The 27,884-nt window shown below is 37.6% G+C and overlaps 3 protein-coding genes across 3 annotated transcripts; 2 read left to right on the top strand and 1 right to left on the bottom strand.

The window, feature by feature from the left end:
- Positions 1-3,771: 3,771 nt before the first annotated feature.
- Positions 3,772-4,278, bottom strand: LOC118348621 (protein FAR-RED IMPAIRED RESPONSE 1-like). Its single transcript, XM_035690675.1, has one exon. It carries the CDS (start codon positions 4,276-4,278, stop codon positions 3,772-3,774), a length of 507 nt encoding a protein of 168 aa, XP_035546568.1.
- A 17,060-nt stretch (positions 4,279-21,338) lies between these two features.
- Positions 21,339-22,257, top strand: LOC108994685 (VQ motif-containing protein 8, chloroplastic-like). Its single transcript, XM_018969996.2, has one exon. It carries the CDS (start codon positions 21,424-21,426, stop codon positions 22,081-22,083), a length of 660 nt encoding a protein of 219 aa, XP_018825541.1. The 5' UTR covers positions 21,339-21,423; the 3' UTR covers positions 22,084-22,257.
- Positions 22,258-25,736: 3,479 nt separating this feature from the next.
- Positions 25,737-26,408, top strand: LOC108994686 (VQ motif-containing protein 8, chloroplastic-like). The gene has a single exon (XM_018969997.2). It carries the CDS (start codon positions 25,737-25,739, stop codon positions 26,406-26,408), a length of 672 nt encoding a protein of 223 aa, XP_018825542.1.
- The last annotated feature ends 1,476 nt before the right edge of the window (positions 26,409-27,884 follow it).

Consider the following 27,884-nt stretch of genomic DNA (forward strand, 5'->3'; position numbering starts at 1 on the left):
TTAATTATGACATAAGTTTATGGCTTTATAGCTTTTAAGTTAAATTAAGTTTCATCCCAACTTAGGGCGCATGCGATTGTTCTTATGGCGGAAAGAACCCAAGGGACAATAACATGATGTCGTGAGTTCTATTATTAGGTGTTCAACATATTAAAGATGGCAGAGGTAGGTTATCAAGAAGATGGAGGTAAGGTCCTCTTTAAAATCCCATGAATTTATTGTTTAGCCTCTAGAATTCCACAATAAGTACTACTGATCTAGACCCATGAATCCAAATTATTTATTGTCAGATCCAAGTCCTAGATATATATAAATCCAAAATAACTTGTTTGGATTTCTTAATTGAAATTATAACTTTCCCAGCTTACACATTCATGTAATGTGCATTTATTAAGTTTATAATCTGTCCTTTTATGGTCACGAATCTTCACCAGTTGTTAGTCTATTGAGTCCTGTTTGATTTTAAAGTATCTGAACTACTCTTGTGTTCTACTTCTGTCATTATCCCGCGAGTCTCTACATGATTCGCTGGATTAATTTATTTTTTTTCTTCTCTCTCTTGTTGGTCTTAAATATATATTCTTGTTGGTATTTTTACTGTTAAAAGTGTTTCATCTTTGATGATGGCCCTTCATTAAAGATAGAGCACTTAATGCTCTAGTCCATTAAAAAGGGATGCTTCCATCCTATCAGAACTCTTTTTATATATATGGTATCTTTCGTACAAGATTGCCTCTAGCTAAGTCCAGTACTTTTTTGCTGCAACCAAGAAGGAGGCACTTGGATATCGATGTTTCACAAAGGGTCCAGCTGCTATATATTTTGCACGCTAAAGAGTAATAAAGACTGGTACTGCCTTATAATATATTGTTGGATGTGCTATGTAACAGCCTTATATGTATCTTTATTAGAAAACAAAGTGCCTTTTATGTATCTTGCTATGTTGGAGAGGATTTTATGGATGTTCTGGAGGTGCTGTTGTACTTAGAATATATTGTTGGATGTGCTATGTAACAGCCTTATACAAATTCACTGACTATATTGTTTGAGGTGCTATTGGATTTCGTTGACAGATTTAAAATGTCGTCATCAGTTGCTTCAACATCGTTACTTAATCCCGAGACTTTGAGCAACGTCCCAATGTTGTGGGAAATAAGTTGTACTTAGAATATCAAATACTCGAAGAAATCCGGAGCGAGCATTCTTTGGATGTCCACTGTACAACAAAGAGGTAGACGCAATTAATAGTACTTCTGTGTTTCTGTTTCCATATTAATGTTTTATTCAAAATTTTGACATCAAACATATATCTACATTTATTTATGTATAATCAGGGGTTATCGCACTGCAAGCTTTTCAAGTGGTTAAATAGTAGTGAATACAGAAAGGAAACCCTTATAAAGAGAGAAGCAGAAGTATTAAGGAAAGAATAAGAACTTAAAAAGAGAGAAGTAGAAGTATTAAGAAAAGATGAAGAAGTTAAAAAGAGAGAAAAAGAGATTGGGAAGAAGGAGTTGGCCCTCCATAACGATCAAGCCCAGTTTTGCAGTCAAGAAGCCGACATGCGACATGGACGCAAACTATTTTGTGTATTTTGGCTAATAGTCATGGTTATTTGCTTGTATTTGATACTCTCACTGCATTGATAATTTTGTATCTGTATTTTACACAAACTTAGCATTTGTAAGTCGAGATGTTAAAATTATGTATTTAATCTTCAATACCAAGACTTTATTTTGTTTTAATGTGCCACTACTTATTAAAAGAGTATGTATATTGCATGAAAGTAACTTATCAGCCTGATATCATTTTGTCAGAATATTTGACAATACTAAATTACAGGTTTATTGATTATTTTTTTTTCACCTGGACATAAGAGGCAATATCAAACACAATGTTATCTCAACTCATAAACTAATGCCATTCACATTCAATCAAAACCACATAAATTGAGTACTTGGATACAAAATGTGCAAAATGTGGACTCAAAATACTAAAATACGATACAAAACGTATGTTTGCACCACTAATACATAACATACTCCAACATACCTAACACCAACACACAAATTCCTACAAATCACCCAACACACAAATGCATACAAACCACATCCAATACTAATTCCAACACAACAAATCACAACATAAGTAGGCATAATGAATCTATAAAGTCTTGCTACAAGAAGCTACTTGGCTGCGTTCCATCTATTCCTAGTTGCATTTGTGAACATAATAGCAGCCAAAGTAAGTCCCACATAAAAAAGCCACGAACTATACAATAAAATGAATTAAAGTGGTAATTGTACACTTTCTTGCATCCCTATCACTGGAGTTTGTACAAATTCTGGTGTTCCCATCACATCTTGTTGTCCACTTTCTTGATCTACCATTATGGGAGTTTGTACATTTTCTTGCATCCTCATTCCCGATATCCCGAATTGGTTTCCACTGCTTTCCAATAGTTCGGTATCCAATCTATGCCTCTGACAACATAAGAAATAATTAGAGTTCACAAGTAAGTGGAAATAATATTATATTATCAAATACTCAAAGATGATCATTAGGTAACTATGCTCTCACCGGTCTGCTTTTTCCCTTATCTTTTTTTTTTATTCGCAATCTTAGTTTTTATTTTCTTCAATTTTTCTCCAATCGTCAACATCCTTCTCTTACATGGGGGTCTTCCCTTGCCTCTGACAACATGTGGACTTAGCACCTTTTTGGAACTTCCTTCCATGACTGCATTCACGGTACTTCCTCCAACATTGAAATCTACATTGTAAGGCTTCAAAGTGCGCCATACCTCATTCATCACATACAATTTCGAAATCATTTCCTCAGTATGCCCATCGCATGAAACTGCATTTGTTATTACCTCATTGAAAGTTTTCAATATACGTTTATACCTAACAGTTTTAGGTCTCTGATCAACAACGTCATAACTACTCGAAATAATAGTATACTTACATTTTATGTCTTTTCTCCACTGGTCTAATATGTACTTTTCCGGCAACTCATGAACTTTCTTAGCTGAAAAGATGGTAAGAATGTCTACATATTATCCCTCGCATCTCAAACAACCCACAAAGGCACTTCGCCTCACATTCGGTCTCATTAAAGTAAAGAGTATATGTAACCTCCTTGATGAAATCTTCAACCTTAACTTGATCATCGACCGAGTAAGTTGCAATTACTCCATCCATTTTCTTGAAACGACAATGACAATATATAATTTCCATTATCTCTTGTTGAACCTCCCTAAATTTTGAATTTGTGTATATATCTTGAAACTTCTTCTCAAGAGCCAAGTGTGATATGCAAGGATGGTGAAGTTAAATGAATTGAAGTCAGATTGATTTTTGTTCTCAAGTTTTTTCTTCAATGCATAGTCGAACTGATCAACAAACTCTTTAAAGTTTGTCCTGGCATGCACGTAGCCATCGAAGAAAGAATTCATACTCTCACTGCGTTGAGTTGTACTCATTCCAGCCCAAAACGAGTTCTTTAAATATACTGGCACTCAAAACTCTCTTTCCGCATATAAGCTTTGCAACCATGCATTTTCACGTAAGTTGAAAGTATCCTTGAGGCTGTTCCAAGAATTCTCAAACTCCTCAATTGTAAGAGAGTCATAGACACAAGATAATAACTTACTTTTTAGGCCACATTTGTATTGAGCATGGGAACCAAGTTTCTCAGGCACCTTTCGCAATATGTGCAACAAGTAATATCTATGCCGCGTGTTGGGAAAGATAACGGCGATCGCATTTTTCATTGTGCGATGTTGATCTGTAATAATGGCATTCCATACTTATTTGTCAAGTATGCGGTATCGAATGTTACCACATCTCCAAAGTAGTTGTAGGCCCCTCTACTACGGGCATCTGCCCAAAACACACTTTTCAGTCTATCATCATCGTCCAATTCCATGAGGCTGAAAAATCTATCATTCTTGTATTGCATCCTTTTAAAATACTCAAACAGCACTTGAGCACCACCTTTACCAAGGCGCAGATGTTGTGCCTTGTCAATATAGTTATGACAATCTTTTTCTCCAAATGGTACGTTCTCAAACCCACCCGCCTCAGTTACAAGAGCATGGAAACTCTTATTCATCCGTATGCCAGCCTCATCATTATTATCCAACACCCTCCTAACAAACTCATTAGCTTCTCTATTGCATTTGAAAAACCTGGATTTTCTTGGACTGAGCCCATGATTGTGTGTGCTAAATATGGATGTCACACACAGCTTCCCATCCTTTAACATGACATTCATCATTGCCTTGCAGTCTGTTTTGCTTGTTGGCTGAGACTTGGGGACGTTTGACGACCTATTTCATGCCTTACCACCCCGAGCACATCCCACAGTGACATATTTAACAGTCTCATATTTCTCCCTTTTACTCTTTTGTGTCATTATTCCAAAACCACATCGCTTTCTGTAATGTTTATAGTAATTCATCAACTCAGTCTCTAACTCAAAACGCATCCATTGCTTTGGCTCCTCAGTGAAATCACCCCCATTAGTGCCAGCCTCGTTAGTATCAACCGTATTTTCCAAAGAGGCAGTAGACTGCACTTCAACTTCTATTGAGTCTGATGTGGCCTCACTAATTTCTTCAACATAGTTACTTTGTTGCACTTTATTTTCCTGTAAATTAGGAGAAAAAAGTATGACATGAAAAAATATGTTTTGAATAATGTAAAAGACACTACATGTGGAGAATCGAAGACATCACCTCACTGCCACATGGATATGGGTTGGTAGAAGTTGGAGGATTAAATGCTGGTAAAGCCGAACAAGAGATGGCAGCGACACTAGCGCTGGTTTGTACAGTTTTTCAAAAAAAATTTAAACATAAATAATTAGACGAAATATTCAAATTCAGAAAATTAAAGCACACTAACTACAATAAATATTTCAAGAAATGATCACCTGGTTACTCTATGGATATGAGTAGGTACTTGGAGGAGGTGTCATCATTGGTATGACAGAACTATACAAGGTAGCGATACTACTTAGGGCAGTAGTACTTGACGTGGCAGAGGCAATAGAGCTCTATGGGTGTTGCTGTATAATTCCAACAAAAATTAAAAATAAATAATTAGATCAAATATTGAACTTCATAAAATAAAGCACATGAACTAATTTACCATCCAACAATCACCTGGTTGCTCCATGGATATGAGCTGGCACTTGGAGGAGGCAAAAAATGTGGTAACCACGCATGAGGCTCTGGACCGTAGTAACTTGGCATGTAATTTGAAAAAGCCGGATACAGTGGTCTTGATATGTTGTCCTAACATATAGCAATATAATGTTAATCAACCTAAGTGGATAATGACTACACATAAAATAAACACACGCCAACTGTTTCACAAAGGTTTACAATACCTGGGTTGATTGATTGGTGATGAGAACTGTTATACGGGAGGCATTTTCTTTCTCTTTCTCCATCTATCTCAACAATAAAATCAAGATGCACGCACCTACAATATTATATTGAAATGACTTTCAATCTGGCAAAAACATTTTTTTCTTTTTCTATTACACATAGCAACCAGAAGCCAAGATATCCCTTTAGGACTTAGCTTAGCATCATAATTTATTCCATGCTTTTGAAATTAAAATTTTATTCTATACGAGAAGTCAATCTTTACAAATATATAAGTAAAATGAAAAATCTTTACATAAATACTTGAATAAGAAAAAATAATTTAGTTGGGCACTTTTATATATATACAACTTTTTACTATATTTTTCACTTAGTATTTTTTGATACAAAAAAATTACAATCAAGTTGAGCAATTTTTCAAACTGAATGCAAATGTTCATCTCAAACAAAAATCTCATTTTCAGATGCAAGATGCAGAAAAATGCTAACCATTTCCTATTAAAACTTATCAACAAGAAAAAGTAGACTACAAAAACAGAAATATCTAAACAAAATAAATTTCTTTTTTTCATTTTTTTCAAACAACAAATAACTTAATGGGTTGCAGCAACTGGATATGTATATTACCAGCTTCAAATCAACATTGGTTGCAGCAACTGGGCATTTTTCCCTCCCGGAGACAGTAGATGGAACGCAGATGGTCACTCACGGTGGAGACTCACGGCAGATGGTCACTCACGGTGTTTCCCCTTCCGATCAAACTGGCATCGACGGCTTACACAAAATGTTTCTCCCGACGGCAGATGGAACGTAGATGATCACTCACGGCGGAGACTCACGACAGATGGTCACTCACGACATTTTCTCCTTTCGCTCGAACTGTCGTCGACGACTTACACAAAATGTTCTCCCGCTCATCTTCTATTTGTTGTTTTTGTTTTTTTATTTTTATTTTTTAATATATAATTGTTGAAATGATAAAATACCACGTCAGTAACGTCCGTAGCAACATTATGCCCGTCTATAACAGTACTCTAAAACTATCTAGTTTGATTTAATAATAAGACATTAAAAAAAAAAAAATTACAACAATTTGTGGTACCGCCAACCGCGCCGTCGCTGTTCAGACGACAAAGACTCCCAACAAGTAATGGTAGCGTGTAACAGTTTCTGTCGGCTAAATACATCAATCTTAAATATCTCAGTTCTGCTGTCTTATCGCAGTGCATTAAATATAAGAAAATTGTGTGGAAACAGCTCCTCCGTAATTGGTGGCATTACGAAAGTCAGCTCTTCAACCATCAACTTGCTAATTGACTCTCTTTTTTGCTAATTGTAAGGGCTAATGCGACAAATAAATTATTTAAAAAGAGAAATATTTTAATTATAAAATTTTTTTATAAAATTTTATAAATTAATATAATTTGATATAATATATTATATTATAAAATTATTTTTATATAAAATAAATCTCAACATATTATATGGATCGATATTAATTTGTGAGTTTATTTTTATAAGATCTTTTTATAATTATATATAGCAGCTCTCTTATACAAAATTAAATCTATAAACTAACATAAATTCATATCATATAATCTAAATCTTATGAATTAATTTTTTGAGGCGGCTTTATTCTAAATTATTTTTTGTTTACACTGGACATGTTAATTATTATTATTATTATTATTATTTATAAGGACAATTCAATCATTTAAACGTGTAGTTTGGATGTTATTGTCACAAAAGTCAAAGTTTCTCAAATTCAGCTTTTCATGTGTGTGTATTCCTTATATATTAAAAACGGCTATAACATACGAACACGGATAAATAGTATTTTTTGTTTGACATTTTTTGTTTCATTCATACCCATGTGTGGTTGGTTGTTGTTACGATTTTGTCCCTCACTCCTGTATTTTATTTTTCGGTTGTGCCCTTAAGTGAGCAACTGTTTTGTTTGATTGTATTGGTCATTCATCCTATTTTGATGGAAGTTCTATTTAATTGGTACTTTATATAATTTGTATTTATTTATTTTAATGCTTATAGAATTTAAGAAATTATGGATGCAGGAGAATTTTTCTTTATTGAATAGAATCAACTCTACTCATAGCCTTCTAAGAGTAAGTTGCCTTAGAATTAGACCAACTAGATCATGACACATGTCCTCTAATAGACACAATAGACATATATTTGTTATTCAATGAGTATACTTCTTATTCAAAGTAGAAATAAAGTCATTATCTATCTTAAAAAATTCTTCTTATTAAATTAATGGTTTTAAAATGCATTACTATCTCATGCTCCTGAATTTTTTGTTTTGAGTTATCTTAATCATTGAAATTTAAATGATTCATTATTATGTGATCTCAAAATGCATATCATGGTGTGCATATGTTTAGGGAAATAATGATCTATCATATTTATATTTTATAACATCATAGCATATAAGTGGTGATATATTTGAATTCTAAAACTGGTTGATGATTAAATATTTAGATCTCAACTATAATGCTACTAAAAGGGTCAGAAAATGGTCCAAAATCGGGGCTTCTCTCTCAAAAGGAAAAACTCTCTCCCTTCTCTTTAAAATTTTCTCAACAACACCCTCTGGCTAGATAGGGTGGGAGCTTCGGCTCCCTCCCCCCCTCCCTTCCCCCCTTCTCCTCTATCTGATTTTTCTTCTCGTGTAGTGTTTGATTTTTGTTTTGTATTTTTTCAGGCCAAATAAGGAAGAATCACCATCCCAATAGCCGACACACGCCCTACCTTGGTGTTGCCCAGCTGCCAATCTTCAAGACCATCGAACGCAGTGCCAAACGAAGTGGGGCGTAGCCCGCACACATAGGTTGAAGTTTTTGGAGGTGTCGGCGTGTGGCTCTCACATACCATCGAGGAGCCCTCTGCCAACGCAACGCTCGGCATTTTGGGTACCTGTGACTACGGGACTTCCAAGATCGACCGTCGACTTCCCTCCCAAAGTGCACGCGCCACTACAGTCTCTTTGTGTTCTTTTTTTTTTTTCTTTTGCAGTGTTTTCTTATGTTTACTTATGTTTTTACAAAATAAAAAATAAAAAACATCGTACCCTCAGACCTTAGTCCGATGGGAAGATCCCCCCCTCCGCTTAGCCGGTGTTTTGGTTGGGTTTGGCACTCCCTATTCCACTTAGTCGGGGTAGGGGGTTGTGTTACCGGGTTGTGTTATCTCTGTCGTGGATAGAGTTATGCTATCTTTTAGACTTAGATCTTTAGAGATCTGCCGTCTGGACTGAACCATGTCAGTCACGGAAGTGTACTGGGAAGCTATTAACCACTGTAACTGACTTGTTTTCAAGTCAACTTTGTAATGTCCTCTATTAATGAATGAAATGTGCTCTGTTTTAATCTAAAAAACAAAGTTTAGAAAATAGTTTTTTATGCTTATTGGTGGTGTGTTCCTAATTTTCATTTCTATTTTTTATTATTTAATTGGTGATTTATATAATTTCTATTTATTTATTTTAAAGCCTATAGAATTTTAAGAAAAATCAACTCCATTCATGGCCTTCTAAAATGAACTTGCCTTGGAATTAGACCAACTAAATCATAACACATGTTCTCCAATAAACACAAAAAACATATATTTGTTATTCATTGAATACTGAAACTTGGCCAAAGTCAAATCATTATGTATTTAAAAAATTCTTGCTTATTAAGTTAACCGTTGTAGAATACATTACTTTTCCACTTTTTTACTTTTGAATTTTGGATTCTCTTAATAATTAAAATTTGAATGATTATTTATTAGGTCATCTCAGAAAGCCTTCATAGCTTCACATAATTCGACTCTCTCCCCTTTAATATAACAGAACATTTTCTTTAATTTCTGTTCATGTTTCTGGATATCAAAACTTGGAGAAAACATAAATATTTCAATTTATGTTTTTGTTTGTACTTTGCAAAATTTGTAACTTCCATTCATTGTCCCAAATCTTTCTCAGCTAAACATACAGATTGTTTGGTGCATCTTTTCAATCTATAAGGATTTTAAATGAATATTGTTAATTTTATTTCCAGAACCATGAGAAACTTCATATTATTTTCTATTTTTAGGTTCTATTTGTTTGATACATGTTTTCAATCCAATCCATTTGTTGATGCAGCCAGTATTCATAATACTTTATAAGCTTTGATGCATGTAACAACATTGCGTCATAATCATTAAACCAAACACAATGTAAAAAATTGTCTGTGGTGTGCATCTTTTGTGTTTTTTTACTGTGAGGAAGCTTATCTAAGTAGTAAGGATAAATCATGGATAATCATAAGTCATTGATATCATGAAATTCACTACATTCATGTTTCTGATTATAAATTACACATTTTTATGTATTGGGCGGTGAGATTCATAATACCCAACTGCTACATTTATATTTGTTCACCATACTTTATATTTCCTATATTTATAGGCTCCTAAATTTTTAATAACCATACTTAAACTCTAAACTCACTTGATATATGAACATCTACCATATGTCCAAAACATTGCAACATAGTATTCACAAAAAAAATCATACAACTAGATACAAAGGTAGATCAACTCCAAAAGCAGTGCCACAAACATGCTTTATTTTCCAAACTTGCCTCAACCTATAGTTTGTTTAAATTTATTACTATTTGGTTTAATAGTTTACAACTAAAATTACATTATTATCCTTCTTTAGATTATCATTGGATTGTTATAATTTCATTGGATTATATAGAGCACATTTATATTTTTGAAGAACTTGTTTTTGTCTCAACAGGAAAACGTATTTCGCATGTTGCCCCACTACTAATATATATATATATATATATATAAATAAAGAGTGTTCCTTATCATTATTCTTATTAATTAATAAAAGATAAAATGTACTTTTTATACCTATATCAATACTATTGAGAAGAAGTCAACTAATTAATGCTGGCTCGTTAGGTGATTAATATAATATTAAGAGGTGTAAATTACATTTCTTTTGTAAAATAGTAATTTTTATTATTAAAAATGAAATTTTTCTTATAAATTTCATGTTTATAAATTTTCTTACAATCATTTTACATAGTAGGATTGTAAGAGGATTTCTCCCTTACTCATAAGCCCATTGGGCGCTCGGCTGAAAGTAACAGTTTTTGCCCCGATACCCGACTCTAGGTCCCAAACTTGCCCATAAAGCAAGAAGCTTGCAAGCAAAAGTAAACAATGATGACTAATAGGACAGACAGACCTGACGCCGTTCGGCCGCAGCCCGCTCATGGGGACTTGTACAAGGTATAATGAGAAAGATGAAGAACCTTTGATCTTCTGACATGGGAATATTCATAGACCACCAAAGACACCAGTAGAGTAGAGCAAATCAAGGAACCACGCCGCATTTAAAGGACTCTGACAAAAGGAAAGTAAAAAGGAGATGGGCTCCACAGGGGCAAGCACAATCTGTCCCTTAGACTCCCGTAAATAGCAATTTCTAGTTACGAAAAAACTCTCTGGTCCCTAGACTCTCTCATTATTTACAAACTTCAAAAATACTCTATTGACTTTGGCATCAGAGGCTCCTCGGCCCTAAGGCCACCCTCTCCCAGCGGCTTTCTTCTTCATTTTCGTAGGCCAAGTTTTGAATACCTGAGTTGCTAGAACCTAGCCCAAAAGCATATGAGACGTCGCGGATGAGAGGCGAGAACGTACCCAAGAAGGGGTGCCTCTGAGTGGCAGCGTGAATGTGGTATGCCCTACGGTGGATGACTGCACCTTACCAGCGTTTCCCTTCTGTGCCCCATCTAAAGGTGAAATCTGAGATGAGTAGAGACTCATAAAGGTGGAACCAAACGAGCCGTTGGAGTTCGTTCCGTTAAACTTGAATCGGCCAAAAGCCACTACAAGGATCGGTAGTGAGATGACGCCTGAGGTGCGGAGCGCCATGCAGCAACTCCTCGCCAAACACCAAGACGTATTCACTTGGAGCCATGAGGACATGCCTAGACTAGCCCCCCGAAGTCATACAAACATCCTTAGCGTAGACCCAAAGGCCAAAGAGATAAGGCAGAACTGCCGAAGTGTCAGTGCATAAAAGAATGTCGCCATAGTTGAGGAAGTGGATAGCCTTTTAGCCGTCGGATTCATCTGAGAGGCCCAGTATCTAGAATGGCTATCCAACATGTTGCTCATGAAAAAACCGAGCGACAAATGGAGAATGTGTGTTGAATTCACCGACCACTACAAAAGCTTACCCGAAGGACAGCTTCCCACTTCCCTGCATCGGATCGTCGACTCCACAGTGGGCCATCATATGCTCAGCTTCATGAATGATTACTCTAGGTATAAACGGATTTGCATGAACCTGGAGGACGAGGAGAAGACCTCATTCATCACTGACTGAGGTTGGTATTGTTACACGGTAATGCCTTTTGGATTGAAGAACACAGGGGGCCACCTACTAGCTGCTGGTCAACCGTATGTTCAAAAATCAAGTGGGAAGAAATATGGAGGTTTACGTGGATGACCTGTTGGTTAAGAGTGGAACTCCAAAACAACACTTGAACAATTTGAGAGAGGCTTTTGCAATACTGAGGTAGTACCAGATAAAGTTGAACCCGACAAAGTGCGCATTTGGCGTCGGATTAGGGAAGTTACTAGGATTCATGGTGTTAGAATGCAGAATCAAAGCCAACCCCAAAAAGGTGGAGTTCATCATCAACATGCCCCCCCTCCCCGGGAAGCATAAACAAGGTGCAAAGATTGCCCAGGTGAGTGGCGACTCTCAACAGGTTCGTGTCAAGATCCATGAACAAGTGCCTGCATTTCTTCAAGGTTCTACGAAAGGCACAAATATAGGACTCCGAGTGCGACCTCGAGGCTCTCAAGACGTACCTCACAAGCCCACCACTCCTCAGCCAACCCAAGTGTGGGGAAACACTAACCCTGTACTTGTCGGTCTCCCCACAGGCAGTCTCTTCAGTATTAATGAGCGAAGAGGATGGAGTCCAGATGCCGGTCTACTACACCAGCCAAGCATATTGTGAGGGTGAAGCCAAGTACCCACGCATAGAGTAACTCGTCTTCATGCTGGTGGTAACCACACTCAAGCTACGATCGTACTTCCAAGCTCATCTAATAAGGGTCCTCACAAAGATCCCTCTGAAAAAGATCCTGCAAAGGCCGAATGCTTTGAGCCAGCTCATGAACTGGGCAGTAGAGCTGAGCAAGTTTGACATCGACTACGCATTACATAATACCATCTAGGGCAGGTGTTGGCTAACTTCGTGGCTGAGTTTACTGGTTTCCCGGTAGAGAGCGAATATGCACCTCTCATGAAGTTTGGGCAAGTTTTCGTGGATGGCTCGTCTTGTTGGGCTAGAGGGGGAGTGGGGGTGCATATCGTTACATCTGAGGGAGAGGAGTACAATTACACCATCAGTTTGGCATTCAAGACCATGAACGACGAGGCAAAGTATGAGGTATTGCTTTTAGGGCTGGCAATGGCCAGGTCTCTGGTTGCTGTAGAAATTAAAGTGCAAGCCAACTCGTAGGTGGTGGTCAATCAAGTATGAGGGGAGTTTGTCGTAAAAGGCAAAAAATTGAAAAAATACTTGGCACTAGTAAAAGTTGAGCGGGCCATCAAGTATTTCCAGATTCAGTAGGTGCTAATGGCAAAAAACCAAAAAGCGAATAAGCTGGCAAGCGCAGAATTCAAGCAAGAAGACTCCCCCTGCAAGAGCAGACGGTGAAACGAACCGTCGTAGTACCCACCATAGGAATCGAGGTGATGGATATACAGCCTGAAGCCCTAGATTGGGCGAAAGACATCCTCAAGTACTTGGACACCAACGAGGTGCCAGATGATAGAAAATAAGCCAAAAAGATTAGGAACCGAGCGGCACCCTACCCTCTGATCAAGGGAACTCTATATCGAAGGGGTCACTCAATGCCTCTCTTGAGGTGCATCTCCCCTGAAGAAGCCCAGTATGTAATGGCAGAAATACACAAAGGGATCTGCGGTAGTCACTCAGGAGGGAAGGCGTTAGTGGGAAAGGTGATGAGGGCGGGGTTTTACTGGCCCTGTGCCTTGCGAGATGCTGAGGAGTATGTGCGGATATGCCAGAAGTGCCAAGATACGCCAAAGTGCCCCACTGCCCACCGAAAGAATTAACGTCGATCACCTCACCTTGACCCTTCGCCCAATAGGGGAATTGACTTGGTTGGCCTACTCCCCCTGGCAAGGGAGGACTAAAATTTGTGATAGTAGCTGTGGATTACTTCACGAAGTTGGTTAAGGCCAAAGTCCTAACAACCGTCACGGCAAACAACATCACGTAGTTCCTGTGGAAGACGATGGTTTGCAGGTTTGGCATCTTGCGAACCATTATATCAAATAATGAGAGACAATTTGATTCTAATCACTATCGTAACTAGTGCCGAGAGCTGGGGATCGAGTTTCGGTACTCGTCTCTGGGCCACCCCCAATCTAATGAGCAGGTGGAGGTGACCAACAAGACATGATGGGAATGTTCAAGAAATGACTTGACGACAAAAAGGGCACGTGGGCAGATGAACTTCTCGGTGTCCTGTGAGTCTATCGGGTCACAGTAAAGACACCAATAAGGGAAACTCCTTTAACCCTCACTTACGGCCACGAGGCGATGCTGCTAGTGGAAATCGAGATCCCCACCTACAGAGTTCAGCACTTCGAGCAAGACTCAAATGACAGGCAGCTAGAAGAACAACTTGATTTGCTAGAAGAAGTCAGATTGGAGGCAGAGGTAAGAACCGCTACAAACAAAAGGAGGGCTAAACAATATTTCAATTAACAAGTGCGTCCGAGAGCATTCAAAGTCAGAGACCTTGTACTTAAAGAAACATAAACAACAACGCGAGACAAGGGAAAGCTGGGCCCCTGATGGGAAGGACCCTACGTGGTCACTGCCACCAATCGCCTGGGCTCCTATAGGCTCCAAGACTCCCAAGGAAACGAGCTGCCGCACTCCTAGAATGACGAACACCTACAAAAATTTTATTGTTAAAGCTAGCTTAATTATTGTAAATTTATGTTTTCATGCATGCACTACAAATCTTAATGGAAGAGGTGTTATGTTTCAATGTTGAGTTTCAGGAACGTAACAAAATCTCCATCAATATAATCTCCACCAATAGAATCTCCATCAACATAATCACCATCAACAAAGTCTTCATTGACAGTTTACCTCCCCGCAAGATACTAAAGGGAAGAGCCATGCTAGAGGCTGCTCTGTCCCTCCTCCAAAGCAGTGCAGGTAGGCCCTCGGCCACCCTAAGACAAAAACTTATCTTATTCGTGAGCGTCAACAGGCGAGAGCGGGTCTAGTTATAAACTGACCGAACAATGTATCTCCTGCGGGGCCAAAAGGGGGAGGTTAGAGCCAAAGGTTACCTTGTCCCTCCTACGATGGAGAGCGGGTCTAGCCCCGAGGCTACTTAAAAAACTTACCGAGACCTCTACCACAACGAAGTGAGGGATCAGCGTTAACCTGACCCAAACTTACCCTTCTCTGCGATGTCAAAGGGCGGGAGTGGGTGCAATCCCAAACTGCCTGAACAACCTACCTCCAATGAAGGATGATAGGTGAGCAAAAGGCTCAACCTTCTCTTATGAGAGAGCGGGACCAGCCCCCCGGTGGCCCAAAAAACTTACCCCGACCTCCATCTCGTTGGAGGAGCAGACCAGCCACATAACTGGTCCTCTCGGCTCAACTCAACTTTCAAACGTAGCCTTACCTTACTCGTAAACTTCAACAGGTGGAAGCGGATCCAGTCACAGATTGTGCAAACAATCTACCTCTCCGCGGACCCAGGAGATAGGTCAAGCTAGAGGCCACCTTGTCTCCCTACAGCAGAGAGTGGGATTAGCCCCCGACTACCCGAATAAATACCCTGACCTCCGGTACAACAAAGTGTGGGATCAGCGCCAGCTTGACACAAACATACCCTTCCCTACAGTGTTAACGGGTGGGAACGGGTCGAGTAGCAGACTACTCGAACAACCTACCTCCAGCGAGGAACAAAATGATGGGTTGAGCCAAATGCCACATTGTCTTTCCCGCGACGGAGAGCGGGTCCAACCACGAGGTTGTCCGAAAACTTACCCCGACCTCCATCACGGCGAAGGAGTGGACCAACCACATTGCTATCCGAATTACCTCCTCGGGGGGCAAAGGGGCGGTTGGGCATGAGGCATTCCGACCCCTCCTCGACGGGGTGTGAGCTAAGCCCTTCAACTGCTTGAATGTTGCACCGAGGAAGGTGGACATCAACAACATAATAACAAGTAGCAAGCACATTGCGTTATTGACCAAAGGGCCCAGGGTTGCAAAGTCTAACTCTTACGAAGCTAAGGATAAAGTTATGATAACTTGCTTATTTTTCAATCAGGAATTAAATATGTAATGTCAACAGGCGGGAGCGGGTCCAATCCCAAACGACCCGAACAACCTACCTCCCCACGGACCAAGGAGACAGGTCAACCTAGAGGTTGCCTTGTCTCCCCGTGATGGAGAGTGGGACAAGCCCCATGACTACCCGAATTACCTACCTCCTCCCCCATTGTAGCAAAGGGCAACTCAGATTATTTAATTCGAATCCATGGCCATGGTGCTACTCGAAGGGAAATAGAGGCAGGTCAACAAAACACCTTCCGGCCTCTTCCCCCTGAGGAAGCAAACAAAGTTTTCCTGACACGACTTAACTTTTGGGGGGGGATTTCCATCCCCTTCAAGCCGATGACATCAGACAAGGCCGAGATATGCTGATGACACTTTTATATTTTTTTCAGTCACATATCAAAATAAAACACAACAATGAAAAATGGAATAACTGAATGAATGAGCAGGGTAAAGTGCATCAAGAGATCGATAACAAAAAAAGAGGGAAATTGGATCAAAGAGAAAGCGGAGATACATTAGCCTCGTCAACGATATCGCTAAAGGTACCTAGAAGATAATTGACTAACGAAGGCAAACGAGGACAATATAAGCGGGAAGCCGTCGGTCAATGGCATCGTCGGGGATGGGTTCGACGCTGCCTGGGTAAACCTTAAAACTCTGGGTGACGGCAATCCCCCTGCCCGACGCGGACCCCACAATTCCCTGCATCGAAACCCCCAGGCCGGCTGTAAAAAATGAGAGAAAAAAGGAAACAAAAGGGAGACCCTGGAAGAGAATGGCCAAGGGAGATAAATAGAAAGCAAAAGGATAATGTTATTGACAATATGAAGCCGCAAGCTTACAAAGGGCAAGTTATAACATGAAGTCACAAGCTTACAAAGGACAAGTTACAACGTGAAGCGACAAGTTACAACATGAAGACACAAGCTTATAAATGACAAGTTACAATGTGAAGTAACAAGTTACAACATGAAGCCACAAGCTTAGTTGCAACGTGAAGCAGCAACTTACAGGCTTACAATCATATACAACAAAAGTCAACTATGAGCCATCTGATAGGAATTGACCGGTAACTGTAAGGGGATTTCCCCTCACTCATAAGCCAATTGGGCGTTCAACTGAGAGTAATGGGCTTTGTCCCAATACTCAGCCCAAGGGCCCAAACTTGCCCACGAAGCAAGTCGCCTACAAGGAAAAGTAAACAATGATGCCTGATGGGACGGACATGCCTGATGCCGCTCGGCTGCACTCTGCTTATGGGGGACTTGTATAGGGTAGAACGAGAAAAACATAAAACCTTTGATATTCTGATATGGGAACATTGACGGACCACCAACGACAATGTAGTATGTTTGCATATAGGGAAAACCAAAGAAATAATAAATTTATTATTTTTTTGTAGTTTTAATTTAAATGAATGATCATGATGTAAAATTGAAATTATTTTTAATAAAGTAAAACAATTATATTTATATGTTATAAAATGAATTATAAATGCAAGAGAATTGAATAGATACAGTCATGGGTTGTGCAAGCGTCGTCCACTATTTTTAAAAAATAATGGGGCCCATCATGAAGAATAAATTTTTTTCATGAGTGTCATATTTACTTTTTTTTTTAAAAAAAAAGAGTAATTGCAAATATTATATATATAAATGGAAAATGCTGCATCCACCGAGGATTCAGCAAGAGAAAAGTTATCGATTATTTTTTATTTTTTATTTTTACTTAAATATTAAGGAAGTATTTTTAAATGAGTTTATAAATTTTTTATTTCTTAAAAAAAATGTTTAAAGGGATTTAAAAGATGCATAAAAAATACAAAATAAAAAAGTAAAATTTGCACTTAAGGGTGGGAATCATCGGGAGCCACTGTTGGTGGCTCTAGCATGATATATATAAATATATATATATATATATATATATATATATATAAAGTTCTAGTTATCATTCTTCACACCATACATTAATATGTGATTTTTCATTTTTTTCATTCTATTTAAATACACAAATGTTGATTTGTAAATACGTGTGTCTAAATATAAAGATAAAAATTATAAATCACATATTATTGTGTAGTATAAAGATAATAAGTATATAATATATATATATATATATATATATAAATCGCTAGGGGTCAGCCTGCCAAGAGACTCCAAACCAGAGTTTAGTCAAACAAATAAGAAAAAAGCTAAATGCAACCGGCCTGTGAACACACTGAGTAACCGCCACATAATTTAAATAAAATGTTGTGTTTTATTTTATGCTGTGGAGATGAAAATTGATGGTGGGCATTCAATATTTCATCTTTAATAAAACACACTGTTTCACTCGAGTCTCTCCTCCTTACCAACTTCTCATTCCCCTTTCGTGCATCGCCTTCTCCTTTCTCCCTTCACCATGGTTTGCGTTTTTCTAGAATTCCCTAAGCCCGTGTAACCATCGAAGTCCTTTCCCAATCGCTCTCGCTCACTCCAAAACGAGCTTAACCAGCTTCTTGCAGTGCATGGCTATGATTGTAACGATCTGGACAATGACAAAAGGAAGACATAATTAATTCGCAAGAAGAGATTAAGATTGAAATCTTTACAAATTTTTCTCTCATGGAAAAAATAGCAACTCTCTGTACAAGTGAGGAAGGAAAATTTACCCCATGGTTGGGCAGCTAATTCCATGGGGGAGAAACTATGGGACCCAACGTTGTCTATTCCTCGAACTTCACCAATCTCAAATTTCGGGCTCCTATATATAAAATCAAATGGTGGCACTACAAAACAACCTAGTGAAGGCAAATGATTTTTGGGAGAAATATTCCTATTAATACTTTTTTCTGGGAAATGGGAAAGCTCGCTGGAAGCTAAAGAGTAAAAGGTATAATTCACCATCTATGGACTTGCAATGTGTTTGATGCTTCTGCACTTAACCATAAGTTTCGATTACTTTTGACTGGTTGTAGATTAATGCTAGATGATGAGTAGGTGGTCTGCCCTCCATACCAACAAATATTTATAGATTATCGAGTTTGGACAAGAAAAAAAAAAGGCATCAGATGGGGAAATGGGAATCGAGACGGGTGGTTGCTCTGATGAGGACGACGATGCTTCTCCTTCTTCTTCCTATTGTATGGTTGTTCCTCGGGTTTGGGCATTTCCCTTCTCAGATGGTCTTCTTCCTTTCCGTCGAAATGGATTTCAGCATTTGTGAACGAAAAATGAAAGATGGAAAGAATGAAATGCTTTTGAAACACACAAAATGCTTCTTCTCAAATTTCACTGAATAATAAGTTTCAGTTAACTTCTCTGGTCTCTTCTTTCTTAAGTTTAAGTTGATTTCTCTTTTTTCTTTTCTTTTTTTTTTTTTGACAGATGCTGATATGGCAAAATGAGCCGGTTACACGCCGGTTACAAATGCTGGTTGTACGTACCAGAATTGAACAAATAAAGCAGTAATGTTCTAACGCTACCAATGCGTTGACAGATTTAATTGTTGGCTAATCTCAAGGTATAGCTGTCATCACCTATATTATAATTTATGCCGTCATTTTCTTACATAATCGGCGTCGATTATTCAAAAAAATTGAACAGAAATGTGTATCCATGACTTGTTAAACGTTATAATTAATTAGTTGTTTAATTAGATTAATGACTCGTTTCACCCAATTTATCTGAGTAACGTACGTTACATGTTCACCCAAACAGGAAGAAAGTGAGAAAAATAAAACATGGAAAACCAGCCATGTCGTGGGTCAAAAATATAATATTGGGAAATATTTTTCAAACGCAGAATACTTATCTAAAAAGTCTTGAATTGTAGGTGATTGCGAATGATAATGGGCCAAATCAAAATTACGACCATTATAATATTTTTTTTCTTTTTTCTGGGAGTGAGTTTTCTCTGACCTGTTAGGAAACTCCATCCAAATTGGGCATTAAAAATTTGAATAATGTTACGTACAGTCGTAGAGTGTACAAGCGTCACGCAGTCGTTTTAAAAAAAGTAAGGTCTATTATTAAAAAATTATTTTTTTCATGTAAGTCCCTTATTTATTCACTTTTTTCAAAGCGATTGCACGGCGCCTGCATTCTCACGACTGCAAATATCATTTCTCTAAAAAATTCTTCTTATCAGCTACAATCAACATTTTACATCCTATTAAAAACACTCTCACACCCTATTAAAAGCATTTTCATAGTCTATAAAAAAGTTATAGGTCGTGTGAGGTGTGAGAGTGAATAGTAGCTGATGCATAGAATTCATTTATTCATTAATAAATTATTGTGTCTCTCTATTAAAAAAATTATATACTTCTTGTACGACATATCATTCACATGATATAATTTGATTTGGAAGTTAAATTTTATAATTTAAATCTTATAAATCAAATCTTACCATTTAAGCGAGGTAAATCTCACGTAGATGATCATGTAAATGTGAGATATTTTCCTCACTTATTCAATTGTCACAGATGTTCAACATGATTTCTTGGTGTTTCGTACTGGGGCGGGTTGATGCATGCACGAGTACGTAGATACTAAAGTACGAGTTCCAAATATGAACATCTGCAAATTACCAATTATTTAACCATTTATACCAAAAGTTCATTTGGAATCGATCCATGTCAATATAAGCAGCTGGGAAAAAGTTAATATATAGATAAAGCCAGCTGTGCGTGCCATTTCAAATATTAATTACCTGGTTAGCTTCTTTCTTGTTTCCTCGTTTTTGACATTGCAGGATTGCTGATGAAAGCATTGGCAACATCCATGTTCACCAAACCACACAATACTGACCATCATGTACGTTTCTACGTTTGAATTTGTAAAGTGAGATTTAAATTTAGTAAAGATTAATGTTAGATAAAGTTTCAAAGTGCGAAAATTCTGTACACTCATTTAAAAAAAAATCATCACTAATAAAAGAATTGAATTTTTCATATGAATTATAGATTTATCATTTTTCACATTCTATGATTGTAAATATATATTTTTTTTTTATTTTTAATAAATAGTTTTCCTTATGTTAATTTGCTTGTGAATTACGAATCCCACGCGCGATTAAAATCTTCTTATATATTTGAAATAATTACAGATGAGTTTAAATCGAATTCGACTTGCAGTTTTCAATCACTTCCAGCAAACGCATGCTGCACAGGTTTCTGAGTCAACGAATCCAACAATACGGCGTTTTTACAAATTAAAACGACAATTTCCAAGTCCTGACCCTCCTAAGGTTGTTTTCTTAACTGCTATCTTCCAACAAACAACCTTTACGCACATTAAAAATAACAAACTAATTAAAATGTTTTAGATTTCAACGCCACATCTCATTGTTCTATATATGCATACGTACGTACATACATATGTATACATATATACATATATGTATATATAATATGTATAGCGGGTATGTCAACGGTCAGAATAGATGGCTATAAAATGCTTCTTTAACCCATCCTTCTCCACCCCCAAACGGCCTTCTGTTTATATATATATATCCATACCTCTCTTAGACTTCCTCTTCGTCTCCAACAAACTGTTCCATCGTATAATAGAAGTAGTTTTTCTCTGGCTTGGGTCCAAGAATTCTAATCAAGCCATGAGCCCTGCAAAGTTCAATGGAGATCTTCATCAGGATTCAAGGAGGGTGGAGATCAACGGCCAACGTCCATCTCCGTTGAAGGTCAACAAGGGTTCCCATCTCATTCACAAGGCATCTTCGACATCTTCAATGTCAATTAGCTCCTCCGTGTCTTGCGTTGCACCAATGGCAAGGCAGCAACAACGGCAACCTGTCATTATATATACTCATTCTCCAAAGATTATCCACACACAGGCTCGAGATTTCATGGCTCTAGTTCAGAAGCTCACGGGTGTTTCGTCGACGTCACGGTCTGGTTACGGGATCGATGTAAACAAGACTACACAGCCGCCAACTTATAAGGAAGGAAATGAACCTAACGTGATGCCAGTTAGCCATGATGATAATGAGTCAACTACTTCGGCTCTTACCGATGAGAATTCCGGTGGTGGCGCTGATTTCAAGGCAGGCTCAACCTCCAATAATATGTCGTCGATCCAAAACCAAATGAATCAATATTTTTCTGATATGCCTTTGTTCACTCCAAATACGACCAAATTCTTCTGCTCTCCTCGGCCTGTTTTTAGATATCCTGATTCGGGGTACGTGTCGCCAAATTTCTCTAACTCCATGTCACCTTCTGTTTTCGAGTTTATGAAGGAGCTTCCAGAATATTGATAAGATTCCGTAGTGTTTTGGGGAATGAATCATTGCAGGGGATCGATAGTGACCAGTTTGTCTTCATGTTTGTCCATATATATGTTTGATTTGCTTAGTGTTTGATTGTCTTTGTCATTTATGTTTATGATATCTCTCTATTGAAATAGTACTTAGAAACAAAGCAGCAGCAAATGTGAACTGTCAGAAATTTAATTGATTCTTTGTCCATCTAAGGGAATTAGGTTGATCCATCTCTCTCTCTCTCTCTCGCTCTCATTCAACTCATCGCAAGCAACAGTTGAGAAATTGACTTTTGTGACAGTAATATCCAAACTACACGTATAAATAAATAATTGGACGTTTCAGATTTGAAGTACCAAGGCAAATAATAAGAAAGTCAACATCTACGGAGGAGCTGTCTCCACACAATACGTAGGAGTCTTTATTATTTTTAATGCAGTGAGACAAGATATATAGCAGAACTGAGATATAAGAGGTTGGACTATCTTATTAATTTGCAAGTTTGATTTGTCACGTAATATCGAATTTGGATCAACCCAATTAATCAACTATCCTCAAAAGGCAAGGGCATTGGTGACTCCAAAATGCATATAAGTAATCAAATGCCATTAATATTAGTAACTTTGCTTACTTTTCATACGGGTCTTCTTTGGCTTGTCTACTTCCGCGATATGCACTTCATAGTTCATAGTAGCTCGAGGCTTTTTATTGGCTAGCCGGATTCCTAAAACAATAGTCGTTTCCATTTCGGTACCTCTTACTTCTTCACCTAGTCTTTTTTGTTACAATCTTGCACGTTTGTCAATCTAAATTACATTTGTGATAAAATAAGCAAAATTTTGAATTCTGTTTTGAGGACAATTTTGATATACTAGAATGAAATATTTCGATACTGGTATATTTTGGTATACCGGTTCAAGATAATCATTATATAAATAAATTATATATTTATAAACAATTATATACACAAAAACTATGTTTTAAGTTTTAAAAATATCACTATAAATTATAAAATATAATAAAAAGTGAAGTAGGGGTGCGGGTAGGGAGGGCTACCCCCTTCCCGCACCCTGCCCCTGCATTGGCGGGTGGTGGGGTTTGCCCCATGGGATCCAGCCTCGCACCCCGGGGGCAGGACCCCCTATCCAAGTGTCGATGTGTGGATTTGGACCCCTGGTTCTTTCGTCCCCTATCGTCCACCGCCCACCTAAGGCAAAAAGCAATTGAAAAAGTTAAAAAAAAAAAATCCAAAATAATACTAAAAACAACCGACAAACAACAAGAAATCTACATATCCGACCCTAAAACCCACAAATCTATCATCCAAAAATAAATCCAAAAAATAACGAAGTACAAACGCCATGGCACACAGCAAAAGACTATATAAAATCACCTCCACGCCACACAGCAAGACCACGACTGGGCTGTGGGTTTGAGAAAAGGAACTAGGCCATTCATGGTCATGTTTCCACAGCCACGCTTCTAGAATGAGATATTGAGAAGAAAAATAAAAAAATTGAAAAATAGGAAAATGAGGAGGAGGAGGAGAAGAAGAAGAAGAGGAGGAGGAGGAGTAGGAGAGAAAGAAGAACTTGAGGACGGAGAGAAATTGAGAAATACGAGAGGAGAGGAGAAGAGAAGTAGCGGAGGGAGAGAGAGAGAGAAGAGAGGAAAAATGATTTAGGGTTATACTTAGAAATTTGTTTTTTTTTTTGTTTTTTTGTATATATGTATATATATATTATTGGGTCAAAGTGGAGTATAATGCGGGTGGGCCTAGGCCCAGCCCACCTTGGCTCCTTCAAATTTTGCATGCGGGGCATCCTGCCCCCACATGCAAGTGTGCCCGGGGTTGTTTGCATCACCTAGTTGGTGGATAGCGGGGTGGTGGGGTGATCCCAATCCTATAAATGACCATTTCTCTTTTTTCTTTTATATGAATCTTGAGCTTGTTGAAAACTCAAAGTTAAAGGCCGAAAACCAAAAGAAACAAAGCAAACAGCTCGGTCTCTTTCTCCTTCAGAGTTGCTCAAAACGACAAACTTAGGCAATCGTAGCTAGCAAAAATGCTAATCAGGATGGGTTTCTCTATTCCAAACATGAGCAAGTGACTGGTGGCTGTCATAATTTGTTTGTTGTTTTTAGGTTTGGATGTCATTTGTTTTGTTAATCTTGATTTGTATGTAAAGATTCTAGACAACTTACAGATTATTTCTTCCCCTTTCTTCACCCCACCAATATCTCTCTCGTACATATTTTATGTATGTTTCGGACTGAAACACTAATTCTGGCCGACATACGTGAATCTGATCGGAATAGGTTGGAACAAGCCGCAATGGTCGACATTTTAGCCTGTACAAAATATCCACTTAAGACGTGCTGGTTACTTTCCGGCATGACAAATTCTGGCCATTTTTGTCTAAACGGAAATAAAAATACTGAAAATAACCACCTTTTCCGCAAGTCATATCTCTGTGATCCAGTAGTTACAGAAATAATTAGTTTAAGGTTCCATTTGGATGTTGAGATAGTCTCAACCCATCTCATATTATCTCATGTTAATATCCAACACCACTCAAACAAAAATGCTTTTCGATTTCAAATTTTCAAGTTTTCAAATTTTCTATTTAACCATTACCTAATTATTACAAATTTCCAAAACTTCTAAACAAAACAAAAAAATTATATGAAAGAACCAGACCGGAACCGGTAAAACTGAAAGTATCGATTTAGGGGTGTAACCGGTGCGGTATTGGTTTTTCAAGTCTGAAACCCGGTATATACCGATTCGATTATAAAATATTTTCAAAACTGGACCAATTACTTCCCTATTAACCATAGTAATTAAACAATAGTTCAAAGTGCCAATTTTTAACAGTGGTACTTTAATAACACAATTTTTTGTAGTTTGAGGCCCCGTTTAGATAGTGAAAATATTTTATCTTATATAATTTCATCATTATAATTTTATCAAATTTTTATACAAAATATAATAAACAATTCAATTTTTTCAAATTCTAAAACGATGATAATATTAAAAAATAATATTATAATAATATTTTATTTAACTTTTAATTTTTATTTTAACTTATTTTTATCTTAATTTACTATTCAAACCGCACCTTACACCTTACATATAAAGTGAAAGAGCCCTTATAGTTTGAGGGTTTAAAGTGAAGTATGGGATAATTTAATAATATATAAAGATTATCATATTACCTATCTAATAATTAGGCATGCTTAAAATAAATAATAAATAAATACAACAATTAATTGTCGTACTGCCAATTGCGCCGTCGCTGTCGAACGTCCGATAAAGACTCCCAAGACAACAAACTAATGGTAGCGTCTAACAGTTTCTTTCCTATAAACCCTTAGGTCTCAACACCGCATGATCTCATTGTTCTGTGCATACATACATGCATAATAGGTAATAATATAAATACATATTTTTATGTATGTTGGGAGTTAGAATCGTTGGCTATAAAATACCATCTTAATCCTATTCCCGGCGTCCACGGCCCCAGCTAATCCTTCTGTTTATATATCCCTGCCTCTGTTTACCTTCCTCCTCCTCCTCAACAACCTGTTCCATTCGTATAACAGAAGTAGGTTTTCTTTGGTTTGGATCCAAGAATTCTAATCAAGCCATGAGCCCTGCAAAGTTTAATGGAGATCTTCATCATGAGGATTCAAGGAAGGGGGAGATCAATGATCCACGTTCGTCTCCGTTGAAGATCAACAATGGTTCCCATTTTATTCACAAGAGTACATCGTCAACGATGTCTTCAATGTCAATTGGCTCTTCCGTCTCTGGCGTTGCTTCGGCCGCCAGGCAGCAAGAGCAGCAACCGGTTATTATATACACTCATTCTCCGAAGATCATCCACACGCAAGCCCGGGATTTCATGGCTTTGGTCCAGAAGCTCACCGGTGTTTCATCGTCGCAGTCCGGAGACAATATTAGTAAAAACAAGACTACATCGGCGTTGCTTGATATGGAAGGAAATGAATGTAACTTGATGCCTGTTAGTGGCCAAGATGATAGTGAATCAACTACTTCGGCCCTTGCCAATGAGAATTTCGGTGGTGGTGCTGACCTCAAGTCAAGCTCATCCTCCATTAATGATATGTCACCAATTCAGAACCTAACCAATCAATATTCTGCTAATACGCCTTTGTTCACTCCGAATACGACCAGTTTCGTCTGCTCTCCTCGGCCTGTTTTTAGGGAACCTGATTCGGCGTACGTTTTGCCAAACATGGGTAACTCAATGTCACCTTCTGTCTTCGAGTTTATGAAGGGGCTGTCAGAATATTAATCAGACCATGCACGTATAGCCTTTCGGGTAAAGGATCATTGGTGGGGATCAATGATTGATCAGTACTTTGTCTTCGTGTTTGTCCATATGCTTGATTTATTTAGCGTTTGATTGTCTTTGTTTTTGTTTTTGTTTTTTTTTTTAATACGTCTCTCTAATGTGATAGATATGGAATAGTTAGAAACTAAACAACAGCGAATGTAACCGTAAGAAATTTGAGAAATGATACTTGCAGTCGTGAGCGTGCAGTCGCCGTGCAGTCGCTTTAAAAAAAGTGAATAAATAAGGGACCCACATGAAAAGAAATTAATTTTTTAATAGTGGATCACACTCTTTTTCAAAACGACTGCACGGCGTTTGCGCATTCCACGACTGTATGTAGCATTACTCAAGAAATTTAATTGAGTTTTTGGCAATCTAAGGAAAGGTTGGCCTATTTAGACCTCTCTTGATTGAGTTAGTCTATATAGAATTTTCAAATGGAGACTATTCATACAAGCTCATACAATTATATTTAAAAAAAAAATTTAAAATTATAATAATATCATTTTTAAAATGATTTTTTTCTTTCTAATTTACTTTCATTCATCAATGAAACTACACTCACAGTCTCCCACTCAGGACTGTAAATATAATTTTCCCTCTTGATATGCATGATATTTTCGTTTCCCATAGAAATGACTCGTGCTAACTTTTGATGATCTAGCATCATTTCATCGAAATCTTCTTTCTATTTTTCCTCTTAAATTATATATGGGTTGATTTCTTGGGAATTGCATGCCCGATAAAAGTTTATTTAATTTTAGTCCGTCATCAACAATCATTTAAGTGGGAAAACAAGGCATTGAAGCACCCATTTGATCAATAACTATCGACTTTTAGACGAAAACAATCAATTCAGTAGCTTTATCCAAATCATTTTATCATTGCCTGACGAGGATGTTGCACTTTTTAATTTGAAACATAACCTGGTTATTAAAACAACAAAGGATTGGACTTCAATGTACTGTTTTTCCATATAAGAGATCGTGATCCGTACGTGCTCACTACAAGAGAATTGGTTTTTTGGGACAAATCATTTCATCCCAAAAAACTGTATTTTCGTCTTAAAGTTATCTCAAGAAGCCTGTCTCAAAAGGTTTTTGGGACGAAATTAGATTTTTATCTCAAAAAAATTGGGTGGAACCAGTAGTAGGCATTTGAACAGACATTGTTTTGGAGATGAAAAATTTTCATCCCAAACAACCGTTCAAATAGAAAGAAATCAGTTCAAACAAACATGAAGTTGTTCGAACCGTATAGAATTCAAACGACTGAATATATTTGATCATATTCGAATGGACCGAGTGTTCAAACATATTAGATTTGTTCGAACTGTTAAATTGTTGTTCGAACACAATTGCTGCCAGTTCGAATATAAAATGGATGTTCGAATGAGATACTTTTCGAATGCTAGGTTTTGTTGTTCGAACATCT

The sequence above is a fragment of the Juglans regia genome, chromosome 6 (genome assembly GCF_001411555.2).
Source record: "Juglans regia cultivar Chandler chromosome 6, Walnut 2.0, whole genome shotgun sequence".
NCBI classification, from domain to species: domain Eukaryota; kingdom Viridiplantae; phylum Streptophyta; class Magnoliopsida; order Fagales; family Juglandaceae; genus Juglans; species Juglans regia.

Excerpts from the sequence above, each read along its gene's own strand:
- LOC118348621 (XM_035690675.1), bottom strand. The coding sequence starts at position 4,278 with ATGAATGTCATGTTAAAGGATGGGAAGCTGTGTGTGACATCCATATTT.
- LOC108994685 (XM_018969996.2), top strand. The coding sequence starts at position 21,424 with ATGAGCCCTGCAAAGTTCAATGGAGATCTTCATCAGGATTCAAGGAGG.
- LOC108994686 (XM_018969997.2), top strand. The coding sequence starts at position 25,737 with ATGAGCCCTGCAAAGTTTAATGGAGATCTTCATCATGAGGATTCAAGG.